The 18,445-nt window shown below is 35.1% G+C and overlaps 5 protein-coding genes across 8 annotated transcripts; 2 read left to right on the forward strand and 3 right to left on the reverse strand.

Moving 5' to 3' along the window:
* Positions 1 to 2,447: 2,447 nt before the first annotated feature.
* LOC118270027 (protein N-lysine methyltransferase METTL21D) lies at positions 2,448 to 4,580 on the reverse strand. Its single transcript, XM_035585446.2, has 3 exons — positions 4,071 to 4,580; positions 3,800 to 3,992; positions 2,448 to 3,626 (listed from the first exon to the last, which is right to left on the reverse strand). Exons 1-3 carry the CDS (start codon positions 4,328 to 4,330, stop codon positions 3,396 to 3,398), a joined length of 684 nt encoding a protein of 227 aa, XP_035441339.1. The 5' UTR covers positions 4,331 to 4,580; the 3' UTR covers positions 2,448 to 3,395.
* Positions 4,581 to 4,967: 387 nt separating this feature from the next.
* On the forward strand, positions 4,968 to 7,755 carry LOC118270025 (ATPase H(+)-transporting accessory protein 2). Its single transcript, XM_035585441.2, has 8 exons — positions 4,968 to 5,100; positions 5,175 to 5,305; positions 5,641 to 5,736; positions 5,922 to 6,065; positions 6,326 to 6,460; positions 6,560 to 6,689; positions 6,780 to 6,955; positions 7,038 to 7,755. The coding sequence occupies exons 1-8, from the start codon at positions 5,019 to 5,021 to the stop codon at positions 7,218 to 7,220; spliced, it is 1,077 nt and encodes a 358-aa protein (XP_035441334.1). The 5' UTR covers positions 4,968 to 5,018; the 3' UTR covers positions 7,221 to 7,755.
* A 269-nt stretch (positions 7,756 to 8,024) lies between these two features.
* On the reverse strand, positions 8,025 to 12,771 carry LOC118270026 (LIM and senescent cell antigen-like-containing domain protein 1). 4 transcript variants are annotated; one of them, XM_035585442.2, is made up of 9 exons: positions 12,615 to 12,718; positions 12,300 to 12,357; positions 10,570 to 10,683; positions 10,365 to 10,477; positions 10,084 to 10,276; positions 9,539 to 9,680; positions 9,184 to 9,300; positions 8,926 to 9,067; positions 8,025 to 8,844 (listed from the first exon to the last, which is right to left on the reverse strand). In XM_035585442.2, exons 2-9 carry the CDS (start codon positions 12,305 to 12,307, stop codon positions 8,654 to 8,656), a joined length of 1,020 nt encoding a protein of 339 aa, XP_035441335.1. In that variant the 5' UTR covers positions 12,308 to 12,357; positions 12,615 to 12,718; the 3' UTR covers positions 8,025 to 8,653. The 4 variants fall into 4 exon arrangements, with proteins under 4 accessions (XP_035441335.1, XP_035441336.1, XP_035441337.1 ...); XM_035585443.2 differs by having other exon boundaries at positions 12,516 to 12,655; XM_035585444.2 differs by lacking the exon at positions 12,300 to 12,357 and having other exon boundaries at positions 12,615 to 12,771.
* A 462-nt stretch (positions 12,772 to 13,233) lies between these two features.
* LOC118269774 (DNA polymerase delta subunit 3) lies at positions 13,234 to 14,791 on the forward strand. Its single transcript, XM_035585079.2, has one exon. The coding sequence runs from the start codon at positions 13,331 to 13,333 to the stop codon at positions 14,678 to 14,680; it is 1,350 nt and encodes a 449-aa protein (XP_035440972.1). The 5' UTR covers positions 13,234 to 13,330; the 3' UTR covers positions 14,681 to 14,791.
* Positions 14,791 to 18,086, reverse strand: LOC118269773 (TAF5-like RNA polymerase II p300/CBP-associated factor-associated factor 65 kDa subunit 5L). The gene is made up of 12 exons (XM_035585078.2): positions 17,876 to 18,086; positions 17,650 to 17,804; positions 17,196 to 17,570; positions 16,958 to 17,105; positions 16,789 to 16,870; positions 16,565 to 16,703; positions 16,310 to 16,489; positions 16,021 to 16,173; positions 15,622 to 15,766; positions 15,378 to 15,546; positions 15,047 to 15,278; positions 14,791 to 14,966 (listed from the first exon to the last, which is right to left on the reverse strand). Exons 1-12 carry the CDS (start codon positions 17,951 to 17,953, stop codon positions 14,855 to 14,857), a joined length of 1,968 nt encoding a protein of 655 aa, XP_035440971.1. The 5' UTR covers positions 17,954 to 18,086; the 3' UTR covers positions 14,791 to 14,854.
* Between the last annotated feature and the right edge of the window lie 359 nt (positions 18,087 to 18,445).

Below are 18,445 nucleotides of genomic sequence, written 5' to 3' on the forward strand. Positions count from 1 at the left end.
TCGCCACGTCCAAGTTAACTGCCAACGCTTCCCCTTTTTTTTCTCAGGGGGGAAAATCATCCAATGACCTCTCTCGCCAGGGCAAGGCGAGAGGGAGTGTCAGAGTCTTACTGACTAAAAAAACCACCCCGTTCCTACTCCTGCATGTCGAGCCGGAGCCCCGGTAAACCCGCTAGGTAGTCCGCAGCTCCGGATTAAGCATCAGCCCTACTGGTCCCCATCTGTGGTGGTCTGATGGCTCTATGAGGCGCGCGCGGAACGCAACGCTACCCTCGCTCGCCGTCCGCAGACCCGCACTTACGGTGGCCGGAGATCGTCCCGCGATCCCCGACGCCCGGAGTGTCCTTCGCGTCGGCTGGGGCCTGAGGAGGTTCGTTCCCTCACGCGTCCCGCCTCCTCCTTAGCTAGCATGACTGCTTCGCAGAAGGAGGAGACGGCATCCCAGTCCCCCTCGCTCCGCACCATGGCCTGAACCAAAGCTGGACGCGAGAGATGCCCACGCAGGGCAGACCGCAACCGTATATTCCACCGTGTCCTCCGGGCGGTCTTCACAGTGATGACACCCGGGCGTTTCCTCTTGCCCAATTAGAAACAGGAACCTACCGAAACTCCCGTGTCCGGTAAGCACCTGCGTTAGGCGGTGAGTGAGGACGCCGTGGCGCCTATCTAGCCACTCCTCAAAGAGGGGACTTACCGCTGCAATGACAGCGAGCCCAGCCCTCGGTTGCGACAGTCGTTGCTGCCATTCCGCCATGAGATCGCGCCGGAGCTCGTCCCGCCACGCACTAATCTGGCGCGGCAGCGAGTTTCGCCCCAGCGACGCGCGTCGTCGCGCAAAATGAAGACGCGCGCGAGCACTTTCACCTCCAAATCCCACGGCGGTAATCCGGCAACGAGGTTCGCCGCCTCCCCGGAGATCGTGCGATATCCACGGATCACCCGGATGGCCATGACCTTCTGAGACGTGAGCAGCGCCCGAGCTGGCCGCTGCATCAAGTCCGGCGCCCACACAGGGGCGCCGTAGAGGGCCATGGACAGCACGATCCCCGCGTACAACCTCCGGCAGGAGGCATTTGGCCCCCCAAGGTTGGACAGGAGCCGCTTAAGCGCGGCCCCCGTTCGTTCCAACTTAGGAGCCAAACGTTGGAAGTGTTCCACGAAGTTTCATCGACTGTCGAGGAACGCTTCCCCCTTAGATTCGATCGCCTGTGCCCAACGGTGTGTCCTTTACGAAAACCGTATTGTTGGTCACTGAGTAGCTGGTAATCCTCTAGGTACCGCAAGAGCTGGCAGTTGATAATGGACTCCATTATTTTCGAGAAGAGGGAAGTTATGGCTATCGGTCTGTAGTTGGACGGATTTGTTCTATCGCCTTTTTTAGGGATCGGGTGGACCAAGGCCGTCTTCCATGATTTCGGGACTACGCCTAAAGAGTAAGCTCATTTTAATCGGTCCAAATTTGTACAGTCGACTCTGTCTAAAGGTTCCCTCTCGGGCCAGGACCACTTGTTAAAGGTTCCATCCCCATTATCACTACTTTCTCCGATCTCTAGTTGCGAAAAAAATATAAAATGGTTGAAATATTTACAAAATATTTATTGTTTAATTTTGCCGCCCCCTAAAATGTGCCGCCCGGGGCGGGCCGCCCCTGCCGCCCCCACTACGCTACGCCACTGACCCCCACTACGCTACGCCACTGATGATTGGTGTGTAAGCCAAACGCATCTACAGCAATATAGCATAGCACATCCTTAGTGGAAACGCACCCTAAAGCTATTGTGAATAGACCAAGTAGGTACCTATAGACATTGCTGTGGAATTTTGAAACCGTTTTCTTTGATAGATAATACTTTCTTGACAAATGCTGGCAGGATTTGCTGTCAAAATTGTTGTAAACATTCGAAGATCACAATATTTTTCAACGTTTTTAAAAAACAAGTGTAAAAGTAAAACCCAAATAATGAAAATAAATAATATGTACCTACTCAAGAACTTGACTAAAAATGCCATCACGGCGATCACTGTCTCGTTTCTAAAATTTGATCGGTTAAAATATTGTTTGAGTTTGACCAATTCACTATCGGCCCACTTGCGGCTGCAACGAACAAGTTTGGAAACTACTGAATGTAGAAAAGGGACGGGAGAAACGGATTTTTCTGAACGAAAGAATCCAGACCTTTGGAAAAAGATACTTTTTACGGGATAAAGGTACGTTTCTTACGCTTTATTGCGTATTTGTATATGTAAACTCACGCTTATATCTTATGGCGATAAGCAGCTAGGTGAGCGCCGCCTACAATATTGCAGTTTCCTTAGTTCACATTCATGATCACACACATGCTAGATAAATGCAGGAATGCAGTTCACACTCATTTCTCATTTACTAGTAAAAAATCAGAATCATTGACTTAGTTCCAAAGTTACCAAAATATCTTAATAAAACCAGATTTGATGTCTATTTTATTTATTAAAAATATTTTTAAACTCCACCCTACAATTAACTTACACTCTGCTATTTGATATATTTCCAAGACTTTGTGCTGAGAATAAAAAAATAACAATTCTGCACAAAGGTACACCCAACTTATAGAAAAATCAAAAGTAAAATCATTAAAATATAAATAATTATAAATTAAAATACTCACAAAAGAAAAGCTGTATATCTAAAACTAACATATTTATAAAACATTTAATTCTTTTGTATATTGATTTTTCAATTTATAATCTAATCCCAAAGGTGAATCCTAATCTACATCATAATATTATACCTAAGCAAAACTCCTAACTCCATACATAGATCACCTACTATGCATTATAATATTAAATATTATGTATTATGCTCATTTAGGTAAATACCCGTAAAAGTTACTTATTAATAGCTCAGCTATAAAATATGTAATTTGAGGCACTACAACATGAATGAAATTAATAAAATAAACCATGTATGCTAACCTAAATTTATATTCAGGTATTATTAGGCATTAAATAGGCACAATTATTATTTAGTTGAACTTTGTTGAATGTATTGATTTGTCTTTGTTTCCTACTTACTAATTTAGACTCGACTTGAGTTCCTTCTAAAATGAATAATTACTAATATATTTTTATAACATGTAGATACTTTGTACCTACTTAACAATGACATAAACCCATCTTACACCTATATTCTATAATTACTCTTAATTGCTAATATAATAAATGCAAAAGAAACCCTATTTGGATAAATACTTATGACCAAACTGTTGGGCCTATAACAATGTTTTTTTTAAATGGCAAGACATTGGCAAGAATTTTCATGTTGGCTAAGCCGCAAAAGAAAGCAATTATATTTAAAAAATCGTAAATTTTGTACCCAATCCATATTCCTGTATAGAATTGTGAATGATATTTATGTATTATTTCTTACTTATCCTTAACAATAATATATCAGCACTCCTGTAATTAATGTGTTGTTCTTCCTCAGGAATTTTATCTACATTAAAATTGTCAGTTAACTTTCCATAAAATGAACTCCATAGTTCTCTCTGTGTATCAGAATCTCTCATCTCTTGTGTTAAATACATAACAGGTTTCTTAGATGATGTGTTTGTTAAACTTTTTAGAGTTTCAATGAGGGAGTCAACAGCCTGGAAATAAAGATTTTTTAAATTAGGAATTTTCGTAACAATAATACTTTTTTAATGGAGTCATTAAGTTCCAGATATTTTTTGTATTCAATGTATTTTATTTCCAGCCATATTCGTCCCTCTGCACTATATCACATGCAGAATATACCAAAAAAAAAAAATATTAATCATACCTCTTCATAGTAAACACAGTCTGCCAAAACCACAACATCAAATTCATCATCCAAAAGAGAGCTGCTTTCCCCCCATATGAGAGACTCTGCTATTGCATAACCACCCATACTGCCTATCTTTGCTTTGTTTTCGTTGATGTTTAGACGAATCAAAGGTAGAGCCTCAGGCAAATCCGTTAATGTTACTTGTGCACTATAAAAAAAAATTAAAAAAAACATTGGTTTTGGATTGTACATTTGTATAAGATAAATTTATGAATTAAAAACACACCCTAATGTAGCAGCAGTTAGACCGACAACACCTACTCCGGAACCTAATTCAAGAACTCTTATCCCGCTTAAAAAGTCTGGTTTGTTCTGGCACATAGTTTCAAGATATTTCGCAAGTACTAATGCTGCGTCCCAAACAACACAATTCACGTCTCCCTCCAACTTTTGATATATTTTTAACGTTTTCAAACATATCTCAATATCTATTTCCCTAGGGAAAAGATCTGTGTTTTGTGCAAGTGATTTCCTTTGTGCCATCATTTACATTTACAAATTGCAGCCGTGTTTACAAAATATTTGGGCAACACATAAACAGAAATGATGTGGTTGTCGACTTTTTTACCCTTGAAAATTGTTTAAAATGAACTTTACTACAAAATCTAACATGTATTATGATAGGTATTTTTGAAAACAAAACAACATTTTATTTTGATTTAGATTTTTGAAATTGAAATCGTAAGCGTTGAACGACGACGTCGACGTGATCGTGAATTGTAAATATTGTAATGTCAAATTGTCAATGTCAAAATAATATGAGTGAGACGAAAAACCAATGAGAAAATTATTTCCTATGCTTTGCGAAAAACCGATTTTTGCCAGGTTTCCATTTTGATGATTCCAAGTAATAAGGATAGACTGTAGGAAACGAGCTTATTATAATAATATTTTTAGAAACTCTGCTATAAACGTAGTTTAAATTAATTTAATTTTAAAACAATAATTGGAAATCCAGATATACCAAGGCCTGGAATCATACCTGCACCAAAACATAAGAAGTGAAAAATTACATTCACAGCCATTTGTCTAGTAATAGTAAAAGTAACTTGTTAATAATCATGATATATCTAAGTAAATAATAATATTTTTTTCCTATTGGAAATAGAGTCGTGTGCTTATTGTGTCGTTTGGTTGGTAGTAAAAACAACTAAAATGGCAATACCGAAATCATATGACAGTCAGTCGCCTTTTTCCGAACAAAATGGCTGTGACCATGGCTCTGTTTTGGGTTTCTCTTGTTCTTTCAATAATTGGTAAGTGTATTTAAAACCTACGTAGAAATAAAATATGTAAAACAATAGCAAAAACCATTGTTATTATGTTTTAGGTTCAAATGCCAGTGGAGAGTTCAACATACTCCACAGTCCAGACTCCCTTAAATTCACGGGATCAGGAAAAACATCAGAGAGCCTCCTGAAAGAGATATTTTCAGCTGCTCTTGGACTGTCTGTCGAAGAGGTAAGATCTGCCAAGAAGTTTTGTTCTATTGTATTAAATTTGGAAATGTTGAATATTCTTGGTGTGAAAAAATTACCTATAGCTTATCGAAAATTATAACTTGGTTCTAAATTAAGTAGGTACTTATTGCCGTAACATGTGTGTATATATCGACCTAAAATAGTTCAATAGTCTACTTCCTCATTACAATAAGTCTTATTAGATTTTGATCAGAGTGTAACAGAGTGGTATGTACACTTCTCAGAGTTAATATAAAGTAGGTGTGTTCATGTTATAAGAAAAAAGAAAAAACAATTTTATAATGTTTTGTCATATATTCAATGACTGATTTACAGAATTCAGAATGGAAAGGCATGTATGTTGTGGATCCCTTCAACACACCCGAAGCTGTGGTTGAAATCTATATCGATGGTGTATCTAGCCTTGGGCATGTAAGTATAACAATATGATTGAAAGAGGTTCTTATAAAAATTGATCTCTACAGACATATTAATAATTATTTTATTTTTTCTCCTTGATGAAAGAACTTGACATTAAAATTTACTACCACGGCCACAGTCAATTGAATCAGATTGTTTAAAATTAAACAATTGAAATATTTACTATTAATTTTCAGGCTGGTTTGAAAACCAAAACTTATCCTTTGATTGTTGATGAATATGAACCTGACACTTTCCAAGGTGTTAAGCACCGAATCAAGCAGCGATTCACCAACGGTGGAAACAAAATTGTTAACATCAGACTGACTGATGTTGATGAGGTAATTAAACATGTTGTATTGTTTAAATATAGTCCTGTAGTCTGTACCCTTAGTATTAGTTTTTTCACATTTACTGAAATTGAAATGAGATTGCTGAAAGTTGATTGGCTGGCTCAAATGAACCAACCAATCAGAACACTGATAGAAACTCCAGTAATCGAATTAATTTCAACCATGTGCACATTCCTTAGACCCTTGAAAGATATTATAATATTTCTTTATCTACAAGTTTGTGTTGCTTATGATTTAATTATTTACAGCTCAAAAAGAATGTATTTGGTGATGCAAAGAAATCCAAGCCAGCGAAACTAAGTCTTATGCACTTGAAGTATAATGTAGAAGAAGATTACCATTTCTTGAATGAACTGGCTTCCCTGCAAGCTATTACTACAAAGGTACATGAATTCACAATTTAAAAAAAATATTTTCTATTTAAAAACATGAAGAAATTATGTTGTACTAAAGTTGGTTAACATGTTAAAACTCATTTCCAGATTGAAGATGGAGGTATTGTCCCTGATAACATGATTGATTTCTTCAACTTACGTTTCCGTACTCTGCATCCTCTGAGTGACTTCCACGGCCCTAACTCTGTCCACACCAAAGAAGCCAAGAAACTATTAGGTAAAATTTGACGTGCATGTGATAGTTAAGCACCAATTTATTCAGTCAGATTAACAAGGTCAGCCCTTTAATGTTGGTTATTTAATGCAGGTGAAGCTATTGAACAACTCAACAAGGCATTCATCAAAGCTTATGATGGCTCTGTATTAGTAACTCTTGTCACTACCGATGTTGCCCACACTCGCCGTGCCATTCGATCAGCTCCCGCCGCTGGCCCAGATGGCAAACCAGCAGAATATGAATGGCAAACAAAGGAATTCAAAGCAGTAAGATACCTTTATATTATAACTTATATTTTTTATTCAAGTGAGCCCCAATCTTTACTAACAAAATAATTTTCAATTACAGGAAAATGATACTGATGACAGTTACAGCTCTGAATACCCTGCCATCTTCAACATTATTCTTTGGTTTGCTGTTGTAATCATTTTCAGTCTGATAGCAATTGTATATGCTCTGATGGACATGGACCCTGGCAGGGACTCCATCATCTACAGGATGACTAGCACAAGAATGAAGAAAGACAATTAAGTCTTCAAATCTGTAGAACTTGAATAAGTTTTTACTGCAGTATTGTATTAGAGTCCAGTTTATTTAAATTATGGAACTAAGGAAAATCACTTTGTTGTTCCTTGAAAATTAACATTGTACAGACCTTTGTTGACTATTTCTGTACATACAAACCTTGATGTTTAATATTAAAAATAGTGTTTATTTAGTTATAAAGTAAATCATTGTTATATGCTTAAACCATCGTTATTTATTTTCAAATTGTAATATATGTATATCCTATGAATCTTGTGTTTCTACAAGTGTAACTTTCAGAGATTTTTTCGCTAGTACAGGCAATAATTTATTACATACTTTTTTTTCTAATAAATGTATATTCTACTGTGATTTGAAAATGTGTTTATTTCTGTAAATAATTATTAACTGCACGTTGATACACATATTACTCTATTTAAATCAATATTTACAGCTTAGTGTTGTTCTGTGTGAAGTGTTATATGTAGTGAGATACTGTTGCGATTTTGTGAAAATAAATACATTCCCTGTACTAAACAAATTTCATTTTAATGCGTACTATTACCTAATCGTTATTTCAAATCGTCTTATTATAACATGCCCGTTTCCTAGCAAAATAGTTCCGCTCAAAGAACATAGCAAGCCTTGGCCTTTGTAATTTTCTTATTCAGTTTTTATATTTCCCTGCTCAACCAAATGCAGATTACTAATCATCTATTTTTACCTGCCTGTAGGAAGGTTATTATAAGTAGATATTTCAGTGCAACAGATTAACTAAGAGGTGGTCTTTTAATGAAAGAAAAACGCATATTTTTGTTACAAATATTTGAATATATTTTCATCATTATTAGTAAGATAAGTTGATACAAAAATAATTGTTAGTACATATTTTATATATTTTTATTTCATAATTCTACGCTTAAATTGTTAATCTTAATAGAGTAGTAGTCAATGATCAAAAATCCATAAAATAATAGGTGACTACACTTTCACTTACAATAACATCTATAAAAATCTATATTAAATAAAATTATCAGTAACATAAGATCTAATTGTTATTAAATATACTTTCTTTTTATTACTATTTAGGCACAAAATTAACATATTAAGGCACAATAATTTATGAGGCAAATTAATAAGAAAATTGTACCAGTCACTAAGGACAAAAGTCCGAAACAAGTGTTAAATGCAGTTTACTATAACAACATTGAATTGGTTAGATACAGGAGTTATCTCGTTAATAACGTCAATTAATTAGTGCTCAATGAAAACTTGGTGGTTCACAATATCGGAATGAATTTTGTACTTTTCCTAGTGTCGTACGACCTTAGACAAAGGCAACAGCACACAGCATTTAATTGCTGACATATAAAACAATATTAAAATTCAAACAGTTTTTATGGAGATTGTGGGATTCATGTTTCGGGAAGCCTTATATTTTAACGTCGGATAGTGTAGTGGTGTGCACGACGCAGTCTGCGGCGCAATTCGGCTGGGAACTTCTCGTAACAGCGTCGGCAGGCAGGGCGTTCGTCATATTCGTAGAATTTACTTCGGGTACTCAGAGGTGCATCACACACGGAGCAGGCAAAGTGGTGTACACACCATGCTTTGTTTAATGCCGTGAAAACTGTTATATAGAAAATAACATATTAAATTATCTCAATATATTCGATTAAAATCTTTAACAACTGGTTATATAGGTACTTACCATCACCAGCAATGACTTGGTTGCACACATAGCACAAGTTTCCAAACAGTTGATGGTAATGCTGCTCGCAGTAGGCAAGGCCCTTCTTCTCGTAATGGCGATGACCATGGAATGGCTTCTCACATTTGGCACATACAAAGTGCTAAAACACAAACAAATAATGTTGGTTAATTTTGATCTCATTTGGGAAGACAGACATTTTACTATTAATTTCATCAACAAAAAAAAAGGGTGGATCCTTGTAATCTTAATAAGTACCTCAACATGCCAATGCTTTCCAAGGGCAGTGACAATTCTCTCCTCGATAGGGCGTCGGCAAGCACCGCAAATGGGTATACCCATCTTGTCATGACAACGGAGACAGAAGAGATTATTCTGAAAAATAAAACATTACTTATATAGAACAAATTAATACATCCCAAAGCATTACTCAGCGTGTGATATCACTGAATACCACTGTATTAAAAAAAACGGTATGAGAAATGTTTGTTTTTTTAGTGGGAAAAATTAAACTCTTTCTGACTTAAAACCACCCTGTTTCTACTTCTGCTCTTCGAGCCGCTAGGTAGTCCACAGCTCCGGGTGAGACAATGCCATTAAAAACTATAATTACCACATCATTGGCAGCATATCCAGGGCGATGTTTGACTTCTCTAGCTGTATGATCGAGTTCCACTCCGCAGGTGGCACATGTGAAGTGGTAGCCATGATACACTTCGCCACGGTAACGCAGCGGTTCGCCGTCGATTACGCCACTGTGCATAAAATAATTAATATTAATCTTACTGCATAACATAATAATAGTTGACTGCACGGTTGGTGCGGTGGCTGGGCAACTGGCTGCCGAGCAACGGGTAGCGGGTTCGATTCCCGCACGGAGCAACACTTTGTGTGATCCACAAATTGTTGTTTCGGGTCTGGGTGTCATGTGTATGTGAACTTGTATGTTTGTAAACGCACCCACGACACAGGAGAAAATCCTAATGTGGGGCAACGTTTTTAAAAAACAAAAAAAAAAATAGTATTTTACAATAGTATGTATGACTATTCAGTCTAAGTAAATTGAACTTAGCTGGTAGGAGATTTTATTTTCCTGTGTCTTCTAGGAACAGGATAAATCAAATGAATAATAATGAGGATAATGCTACATCTACTTACTGGCACTTATGGCACATGTAGTTCAACAACCCATCAGCTTTGATGCGAGCATTGCAAGTATGGCAGAGGGCACGCCCACCATTTTTAATAAAACCTGCATCAGCCAGCTCCACATTACATTCCTCACAACGGAAGCATGAAGGATGCCAGTTGGCATTCATTGCCTTAATCACACGGCCAATTACAAATTCACCTGAAAAGCAGTTAAATAAATCAATAACCAGTTTTGTTCATCTTATTTAGGAAGATACAACAGAATCTATAATGGATAAAATACATACCACATTTTCCACAGCAAGGAGCAAACAATACCTGGAAGTCACGTTCACAGTATTTACGGCCTTCAAACTCATAGAATGTGCCTTCAGGAAAGACACGGAAGCATTGCGCACACCTGGAAAACACATCATAGTCAAAAAAACATTAATAAAGTATTATAAACATATCTTCTTTACTTTTTAGGGATTAGAATACAAAATAACTTACACAAAACAGTTGGTATGCCAAAGTTCTCCATTAGAGTTGACAATTTTTTCATTGGGTTCAAAGCCGTCCCCACAACGGGTACAGAACATATTATCCAGAGACATTGTTGCTAATCTGCAAAAAATTTTTTAATTTTTTTTATTTAAACTATTAATAATTATTGCTTTTTATAAATTACTATTCCTATTAAATTAAAAAAATACCCTATTAGATCATGTCTGTTTTAAAAATGTTTGGCTATTTTACAGACTGAATAAACATCTGAAAAACATAATAATACTTACATTGAGATTCCATTGTTACATTTTGTTAATATGATATTAATTACTATTATTTTCCTTGTTTTAAAGGAAACATTTTAATGTAATTAAAAAACCCCCGACATAAAAATTAATTTCCCCTTAAAAAGTAAAAAATAATAAAAGAAACTTAATCTTAAAGTACCTAAGAATGTACTAATAATTCTAAAAAAAAAATACGTCGCGTTGGGGGACCGCTCCTAATTATTTCGGGACGGCGGTGTACAGTCCGTTTGAATGCGGTCCCCCAACGAGACGTATTTTTTTTTTTAGAATTATTAGTACATTCTTAGGTACTTTAAGATTAAGTTTCTTTTATTATTTTTTACTTTTTAAGGGGAAATTAATTTTTATGTCGGGGGTTTTTTAAATTTTTAATTTAATTTTTTATTTTATACTTTTTATAGGTAGGTTAGGTTAAGTTAGGTTTAGTATATTACATATAATTACTATAATTTCGATTCTTGTTAAGGTAAAGATTACATCTAAGGTCAAGCTCGTTCGCATTTTTTTTTTTTACTTTTTAATTACTAGTTTTTGTTTCTATAAGTAGGCTAAAGATTACATTGGTGCAAGATTTTTTGTTTATAATAAAACGTTAAATAAAAAATAAAAAATATTTTTGTTATTAAATTTTTAATTTAACTTTTATTAATTTTTTTAATTTTTAATTTTTTTTTATTTCTGTTAATACGAAAAAATAATATCTTTCAATATCTTCTTTCAGTGCGGTTTAATTTGAGACCCCATCCCAGTATATTTGCAGACCTTCGGCTAATCTCCCCACTTTCACCGCCCATAACTTTAAAACGGCTCAACCGATTTTCATCAAACATGTCTAAGAACACTCGCACATAAGTCCCCTTTCATACGAAAAAAACTAAATTGAAATCACTGCATCCGTTCTGGAGTTATGATGCCACAGACAGACAGACAGACAGACAGACAGACAGACACGTCAAACTTATAACACCCCTCTTTTTGCGTCGGGGGTTAAAAAATGTAAGTTGATTAAGGATACATTTAATACAAGCTTGCAGTTGCGAATGTCAAATATTTTAGTAAATTATGTGATGATATGTAATTGTAATGATAATCTTATAAGAAAATAATTCAATCTATGCATCATCAGAGTAGATTGAAGGCAGAAGGTTATGGTACTTACTACCTACAGTCATTTTCTAATATAAACCTTGAACATTTTTCTGTGAAAACTAGCAGTATATTATTAATGAAGCTTTTAATTGAGATCTAGGTCAATCATTATTCACATGTTTTAAAATGATCAGTGCTTGCTATGTTTATTTTTTTTTTAGAAGTGTCTGTGATACATTTATGAAAATAAAGCTAGGGTGCCTGTTAAGAGCATTCCATACAAGTCATGTTAACCACTCCCTCCCACGGCTGACTAACATCACAGATGTATCTTACCCTGGCATTTTCGCTTGCAATTGCTTAACAAATATACTACGTGCTCTTCAACCTAGTTCTGTCAAAAAGAAGAATTATTTTGATCAAAAAAGCTAAACACCAGAACACCTCTGAGTAACAGATTTTATACAGAATCCATCCGGTTGCTGATACAAATAGAAATGATGTAACTAGGTACCTATGTCCAAAATAGCAATGTTTCAAAACTATACTCACGCTTTTTGTTACACTAAATCATATATATCACGGCAAGATTAAAACATTACTGTCATTGAATTCTTTGCATTAATCAAATTACATATATAAATTATTTACCTCTTTTATAGTTTGTCAATGAGTCACTTTGTCAGCAAGACAAGAAAATACTATCGTACATAAACCGTATGTATGTCAAACTGACATTCCTAGGGTTGCAATATATAAATAAAAGTCAATAGTGAATATCGATGTTATCTATGTTCAAGTATTCAATTCAAGTATTTATTGCATCCATGATGTACACAGGTGTTAGAAAATACAGTATTTAGTCACAATTATGAACCCTGTCGGGCACAGCAAAATATAAAATTCGTAGGAGAGAGTTGAGAATGAATCCAGAGGATGTTATTTTATGGATGCTCATGTAATAATTGGCAATTGGGTTGGGATTCATTTAATTACAAATGCACCTAAATGCTAAAGTAATTTGGTCATAGTGTAGGTGAGAAAAATGATTTAATATACAATTATCTTACAGAGATAGGAGACTTTTTGAATAAATATTCGTAATTCATAAATACAGAATAAATACTGAGTATTTATCCTTTTTTACTAGAGTATTAATTATCGAAAAATGTTATTAAAATCGACTATCTCTATATTCGTCTAGATACTTGCTTTATTAAAAAAATATCTGTCATACTATCATCTCTGTCAGGGTCAACTAAAATTTTATGTCAAAAATTGTCAACTTCAGATTCAGTCAAAAAGTGCGGCAAATTGTTAGATCGCTGCTTTGATTTTGGCTTTTTCGTTGGTAAACGGACATCCTGATGAAAATGGGTGTCAACGAAACAAACATAAATACGGTGAGAGAATTAATATTAGACGAGCATAAGTTAGTGACTTATATTTCAATTAGCAAAGAGCTATGTGTTCATGTGAATGAAGCTAAAACATTACTGCGAGAGGTCGTGCAGGATATACGAAAGAAAAAACCGGAGACTGGTCTTAGTATATCATATGTGATATCGGGATTGCTAAATAATAACAGCGGATGCGTCACTGTGTGCTCAGAAACTGATTTAGACAGCTTAAGAAAATCTTTGAAAATCGTTTTTTACGAGCATGTATATTGCGTTAGCAGAGGACTGAAACCAGCAGAAAATGTGTCATTAAGTGCAGTTAGCAAATTCGAGGACCTCGCCCTATGTACGGGGTTAATAAAAGCTAACTCTTGCTCTAAAAGGACTAATGACGAAATTGGCAGTTTAAAATCCATCAATCAAGCTGTTTTGAATACACCAAAATCATCAAATTTACAACAATCGTCTAAAGATAAAGTAATCAAAGAGATAAGAAATCCAGTTAAGGTAGAAGTAAAATCTGAAAAAGTTTCACCTAAGAAGGTTTCACCAAAGAAGGATTCACCAACTAAGAAAACTCCAGCTAAACTAAATGGAAACAAAAGTGGTCCAACAAGTATTGCAGGATTTTTCAGTAAGGGTGGAAATTCACCCAAAAATAAAAAAGTTAAAGTGTCAGAACCAGAGATTAAAAAAGAAAAAGAAGATAAAGTGGAACCAGTTAAAAAAGAAAAAGAAGATAAGGTGGAACCAGTTAAAAAAGAAACTGATGTGCCGTCCAAAACTGTAACTAATGGTTCATCAGAGAATGTCAAGACCAAATCAAACAATAAGAATAATATTTCAATTAAAAAGAATGCCAAAGTTGATAAGAAACGCAAAAGGTTGTTACATGTTTCTGACAGTGAAAGCGACAATGAAGGAGATGATCCATTTGCTAAGGAAATGGATGTTGATCATGAGTCAGAGGATGAAATACCACCTACACCAACTATAAACACGGTTAAAATAACATCAGGAATCCTAAATCCCAAGAAAAGGAGAAAGGTTGTCGATAAAACCTACACTGATGAAGATGGTTATATTCTTACTAAGAAAGAAGAAGTTTATGAGAGTTGCTCTGAAAATGAAGAAGATGTAAAAGAAAATCAAAATATGGCGAAAAACAATACTTCACCTGTAAAAATAAACACTGAACAAGTGAAACCAGTTAAAAATGAGCCTGCAATAAAAAAAGAAACTAAAAGTAAGAAGAAATTATCACCACCAAAAAAAGGCAAACAAGCTACAATAAACAGCTTTTTTAAAAAGGTCTGACCACAAAACAATCATGCTTGGTTATAAAGTGCCTAATTGTGTTTAAATTTTTTCACCAATAATGTATGTGATGTTATGTTCAATAAAATTATGTTAAATATTAAAAGTCATTATTTTTCATTATTATTTATTTATCAAAATTTTGTTATGTAACGGTATGAGATTGTAGATGTTTTATCTTTTAGTTCCAATGGCCACCACCCAGTCCGGATGTACTTGCACATCAACTAAGTAGGAACATTTAGTGTTGTAGGTGGAAGATTGCACATCTAGACTTGATGCTTGTCTGTAAACAAAAGCAAATCAAAATGAGACATAGGTCTTGTGTCTTGTCTAAAGTGTATATCCAGTATAAATGAAACATACTTATTTTTAGAATTACAATCTGACATAATTTTGACAATCCCATCCATGCCAGCAGAACATAGTAAAGAATTGTCCACTAATGGGTCACTTGGATCTGGTAGGACCCTGTTTGTCAAACTGGCTTTTCCAATAGCTGACCAGTCCAATGCAGTGACTTTTCCATGGTGTCCTCTGTACTCATGAATACAGGTACATGCTGCTAAGTCCCAAACTTTAATTTTCTTGTCATCACCTGGAGAAAATGAATTATTCAGAATGTTATTAAGAGAATTTTCTATGTTGTTAGTGAGGCACTAATTTATCAACTTATTTTACATAAGAGAGTAATTACCAGCACTAGCTAAATGAGCTCCAGATGGTGAGAAAGCGAGTGTTCGGACTGGACCACGATGACCACATAAGATTCGTACCAGACGCGCATCAGACACCATCCATAATCGCACAGTACGATCAGCGCCTCCTGTGGCTATATACGCTTCATTCGGGTGGAATTTAACACACTAAAAAAATTAAACAATGGATTAAATACCTGATAAACTCTAGTGTCTTACTAGTAACATAAATTCAACACTTACAGTGACATCAGACATATGGCCAACAAATATCCTTATTGGGAATGTTCTTTCAAGGGACCATAATTTGGCAGTCCTATCATGAGATCCAGTGACGAATAGGCCACTTTTAGAAACATCCATGCACCATATTGGATAATTGTGACCTCTGAAAAAGATATACATAAGTAAGTAATAAAAAATCAATATAATATTAACAATAGGTTGTGTTGCATGAACAAACAATAGGTTGAGTTTTATATGGGCGACGCTGATTGCTTACCATCAGGTGAGTCGTGCATACTCGTTTGACCCCTATTCCATAAAAAAGGTGTTGACTTGTTGACAAAAGAGCAGAACTATACTTATTTTTATCTAAGATCTGTCTAACATGTTGAAACTAGTTTATGATAAAATATCAACCTGTAAATTGCTGCACAGGAATAATCAGTGAGCCTCCAACTTCGTATAGTATTGTCATGAGACGCTGACACAACTAAGTCTTCCTGTGGGAGTACTGTAACAGCATGCACTGGTCCAGAATGTCCTCTCAATGGTACTCCAACACCTATTTGTCTGAAAATTTTAAAATAATTAATTGGTTGAAGTTGGGGCAACCGGCAGTATGTCATGTGAGAATACAGTATAGTTTGTGGTGCACAAACAGAAATAATGCAAAAGAAATCATAAGAAAGTACTACAAACTACTTACAATGTATTGGAGTCAGGAACCAGTTCATGTGGCACATTACAAGCTAATTCTACTTCAGAAATGTTTCGATTGACTCGTCTGTTGATATTGTTTTGTCCAAGGTCCCATAACCTTATCTCTGAATTAGTAAAGCCTCCACATAATATATTGCAGTATTGGTCTGTTTTGGCACATATCAAACTGTAAAAAAAATTGTAAAAGTTTAGATATTATTTAAATTAAAATGTTCTCGTCTCACTATCAATTTATACTTACTTTGTATCAGGAGCAGCGATTTTGTACAATTTTAGGGGTGCTATGGATTCTCTGACCCCTTTAATTGCTTCTTGGAGTTCCAATAACTCCTTGTCAATACTTAAATATTCTGCATGACCATTGCATTCAGAAAATAAATCTAAAAAGTAAATAGGTAATTTTATAGTAAATTAAATTATAATATAAAAGTTATGGAAAATATTTCTAAAAATCAATAGCCTCACCATTGGTGTCCAAATTTTTTTCATCTGAATTATTATTCCTCATGATATTGATTTCTTCATCCATCTCTTCTTCATCATCCTCCTATAAAAGTAAAAAAGTTTAGTAATATAGGATGTTCTCTGATTTATTTCATTATATCTAAATTTTAAAGATAATGGCAATACTTACTGCACTCTTTTTGTTAGGATCGTTGTTGATATCAATATGAAACCATGTCTGTAAAACTTGTATTAGAAGAACATGGCCATGTTTGGCTAAATACGCTTTTAACATATTTAATGCATCTTGAGAAAGACTAATGTCATATTTACATGACCTGAAAAGGAAAATAAGATGGTTATATTACAATTTCACTCTTTTGTCAGCATGGTGTAGCAGATCAAAACAAAACAAACAACATGATTACCTGAAAGCAGCTATAGATGGTCTTGTTTCAACTTCTTGTAATGTATAAATTGTTCCAATGTCATCTAATATTTGATTCATGTAATCTTTTTCTGGAGTCTCATTGTCAATAGTACCATTTTGTAAGGAGTTAAATAGCTGTTCTAAGCTGTTAGGCCTGTACAAAGCTGATGGTAGATTCCCATCAATAGGTTGGTGGTAGGATAGATCCTTTTGAGGTAATGTGGCTGAATGTCTCTTTAAAAACATCTGTGCAGGACCTCCATGACCTCCTCTGAGCATCTCAAGGTATAAATGACAAAGTAATGGACATAATAAACCTAGTAACTCATTTTTTACTTTTTCTTGCTTTATTTCTTTAATGAAATTGACCAATCTGGAAATATACCACACAGATTATAATACCAGTACCAGACACTTCATACATTTTGTAAAATAACTGATAATGATACTACCTAGTATACTGCGAGTCGTATTGACCGGAATCATTGTTGATGCAAGAAAATAAGATAGAGTTGGCGCGACTTGCTTCACACTGAACTATCGTTGCCACAGCCATTTGTTCAGCACTTCTGCTTAGATTATTATTATTGCTAAACACGTCTATGTCCTAAAATATAAAAATTACTGTAAAAACAGTTATTCACACAAAAGCACTATTTCTGAAGCTTTAGCACTCACGGGATAATTCCGACGTTCTAAGTAGGAAGTGACCGCAGCTTTAATGGCATCATTTCTAGTTTTTTTCATTAAAGACATCAGTTTATAAATAATCAATTAGAACAAATAACGAAACCAAAATAACAAATTTCTTTTTATTGATGATAACATTCACAAACAATCAAAAAACTGCACCCACAACCAAGCAAAAGCAAGTTTACTAATCAAAGACAACACTGACAAAATTGACAACTGACTTTGACTTGCATTTGTCACTCAGTTTGGGAGATGTACATAGACAATCAATGTTACCAGCGCTCAATTTGAAGAATTAAAAAAAAATACATAAATCTTTTTGTTTTTAAACTCATCCTGTTTCTTTCTGCTGGTACTAGGTACTAGAAAAGGTTCTAATATATAAAATGCGAAAGTATGTGAGTATGACTAATCGGGTTCAATCAAACTGTTTTATTGTAAAGTGTGGGAGAGCCATGTTTCGGCACCAATGGGTCGGCTCGAACGGAGTGATACCACGGCCTCGCAGATAACCGACATGAAACAACGTTTGCGTTGTTTTTAGCTGTGTAAGTG

Source organism: Spodoptera frugiperda, chromosome 30 (assembly GCF_023101765.2).
Source record: "Spodoptera frugiperda isolate SF20-4 chromosome 30, AGI-APGP_CSIRO_Sfru_2.0, whole genome shotgun sequence".
Lineage (NCBI taxonomy): Eukaryota > Metazoa > Arthropoda > Insecta > Lepidoptera > Noctuidae > Spodoptera > Spodoptera frugiperda.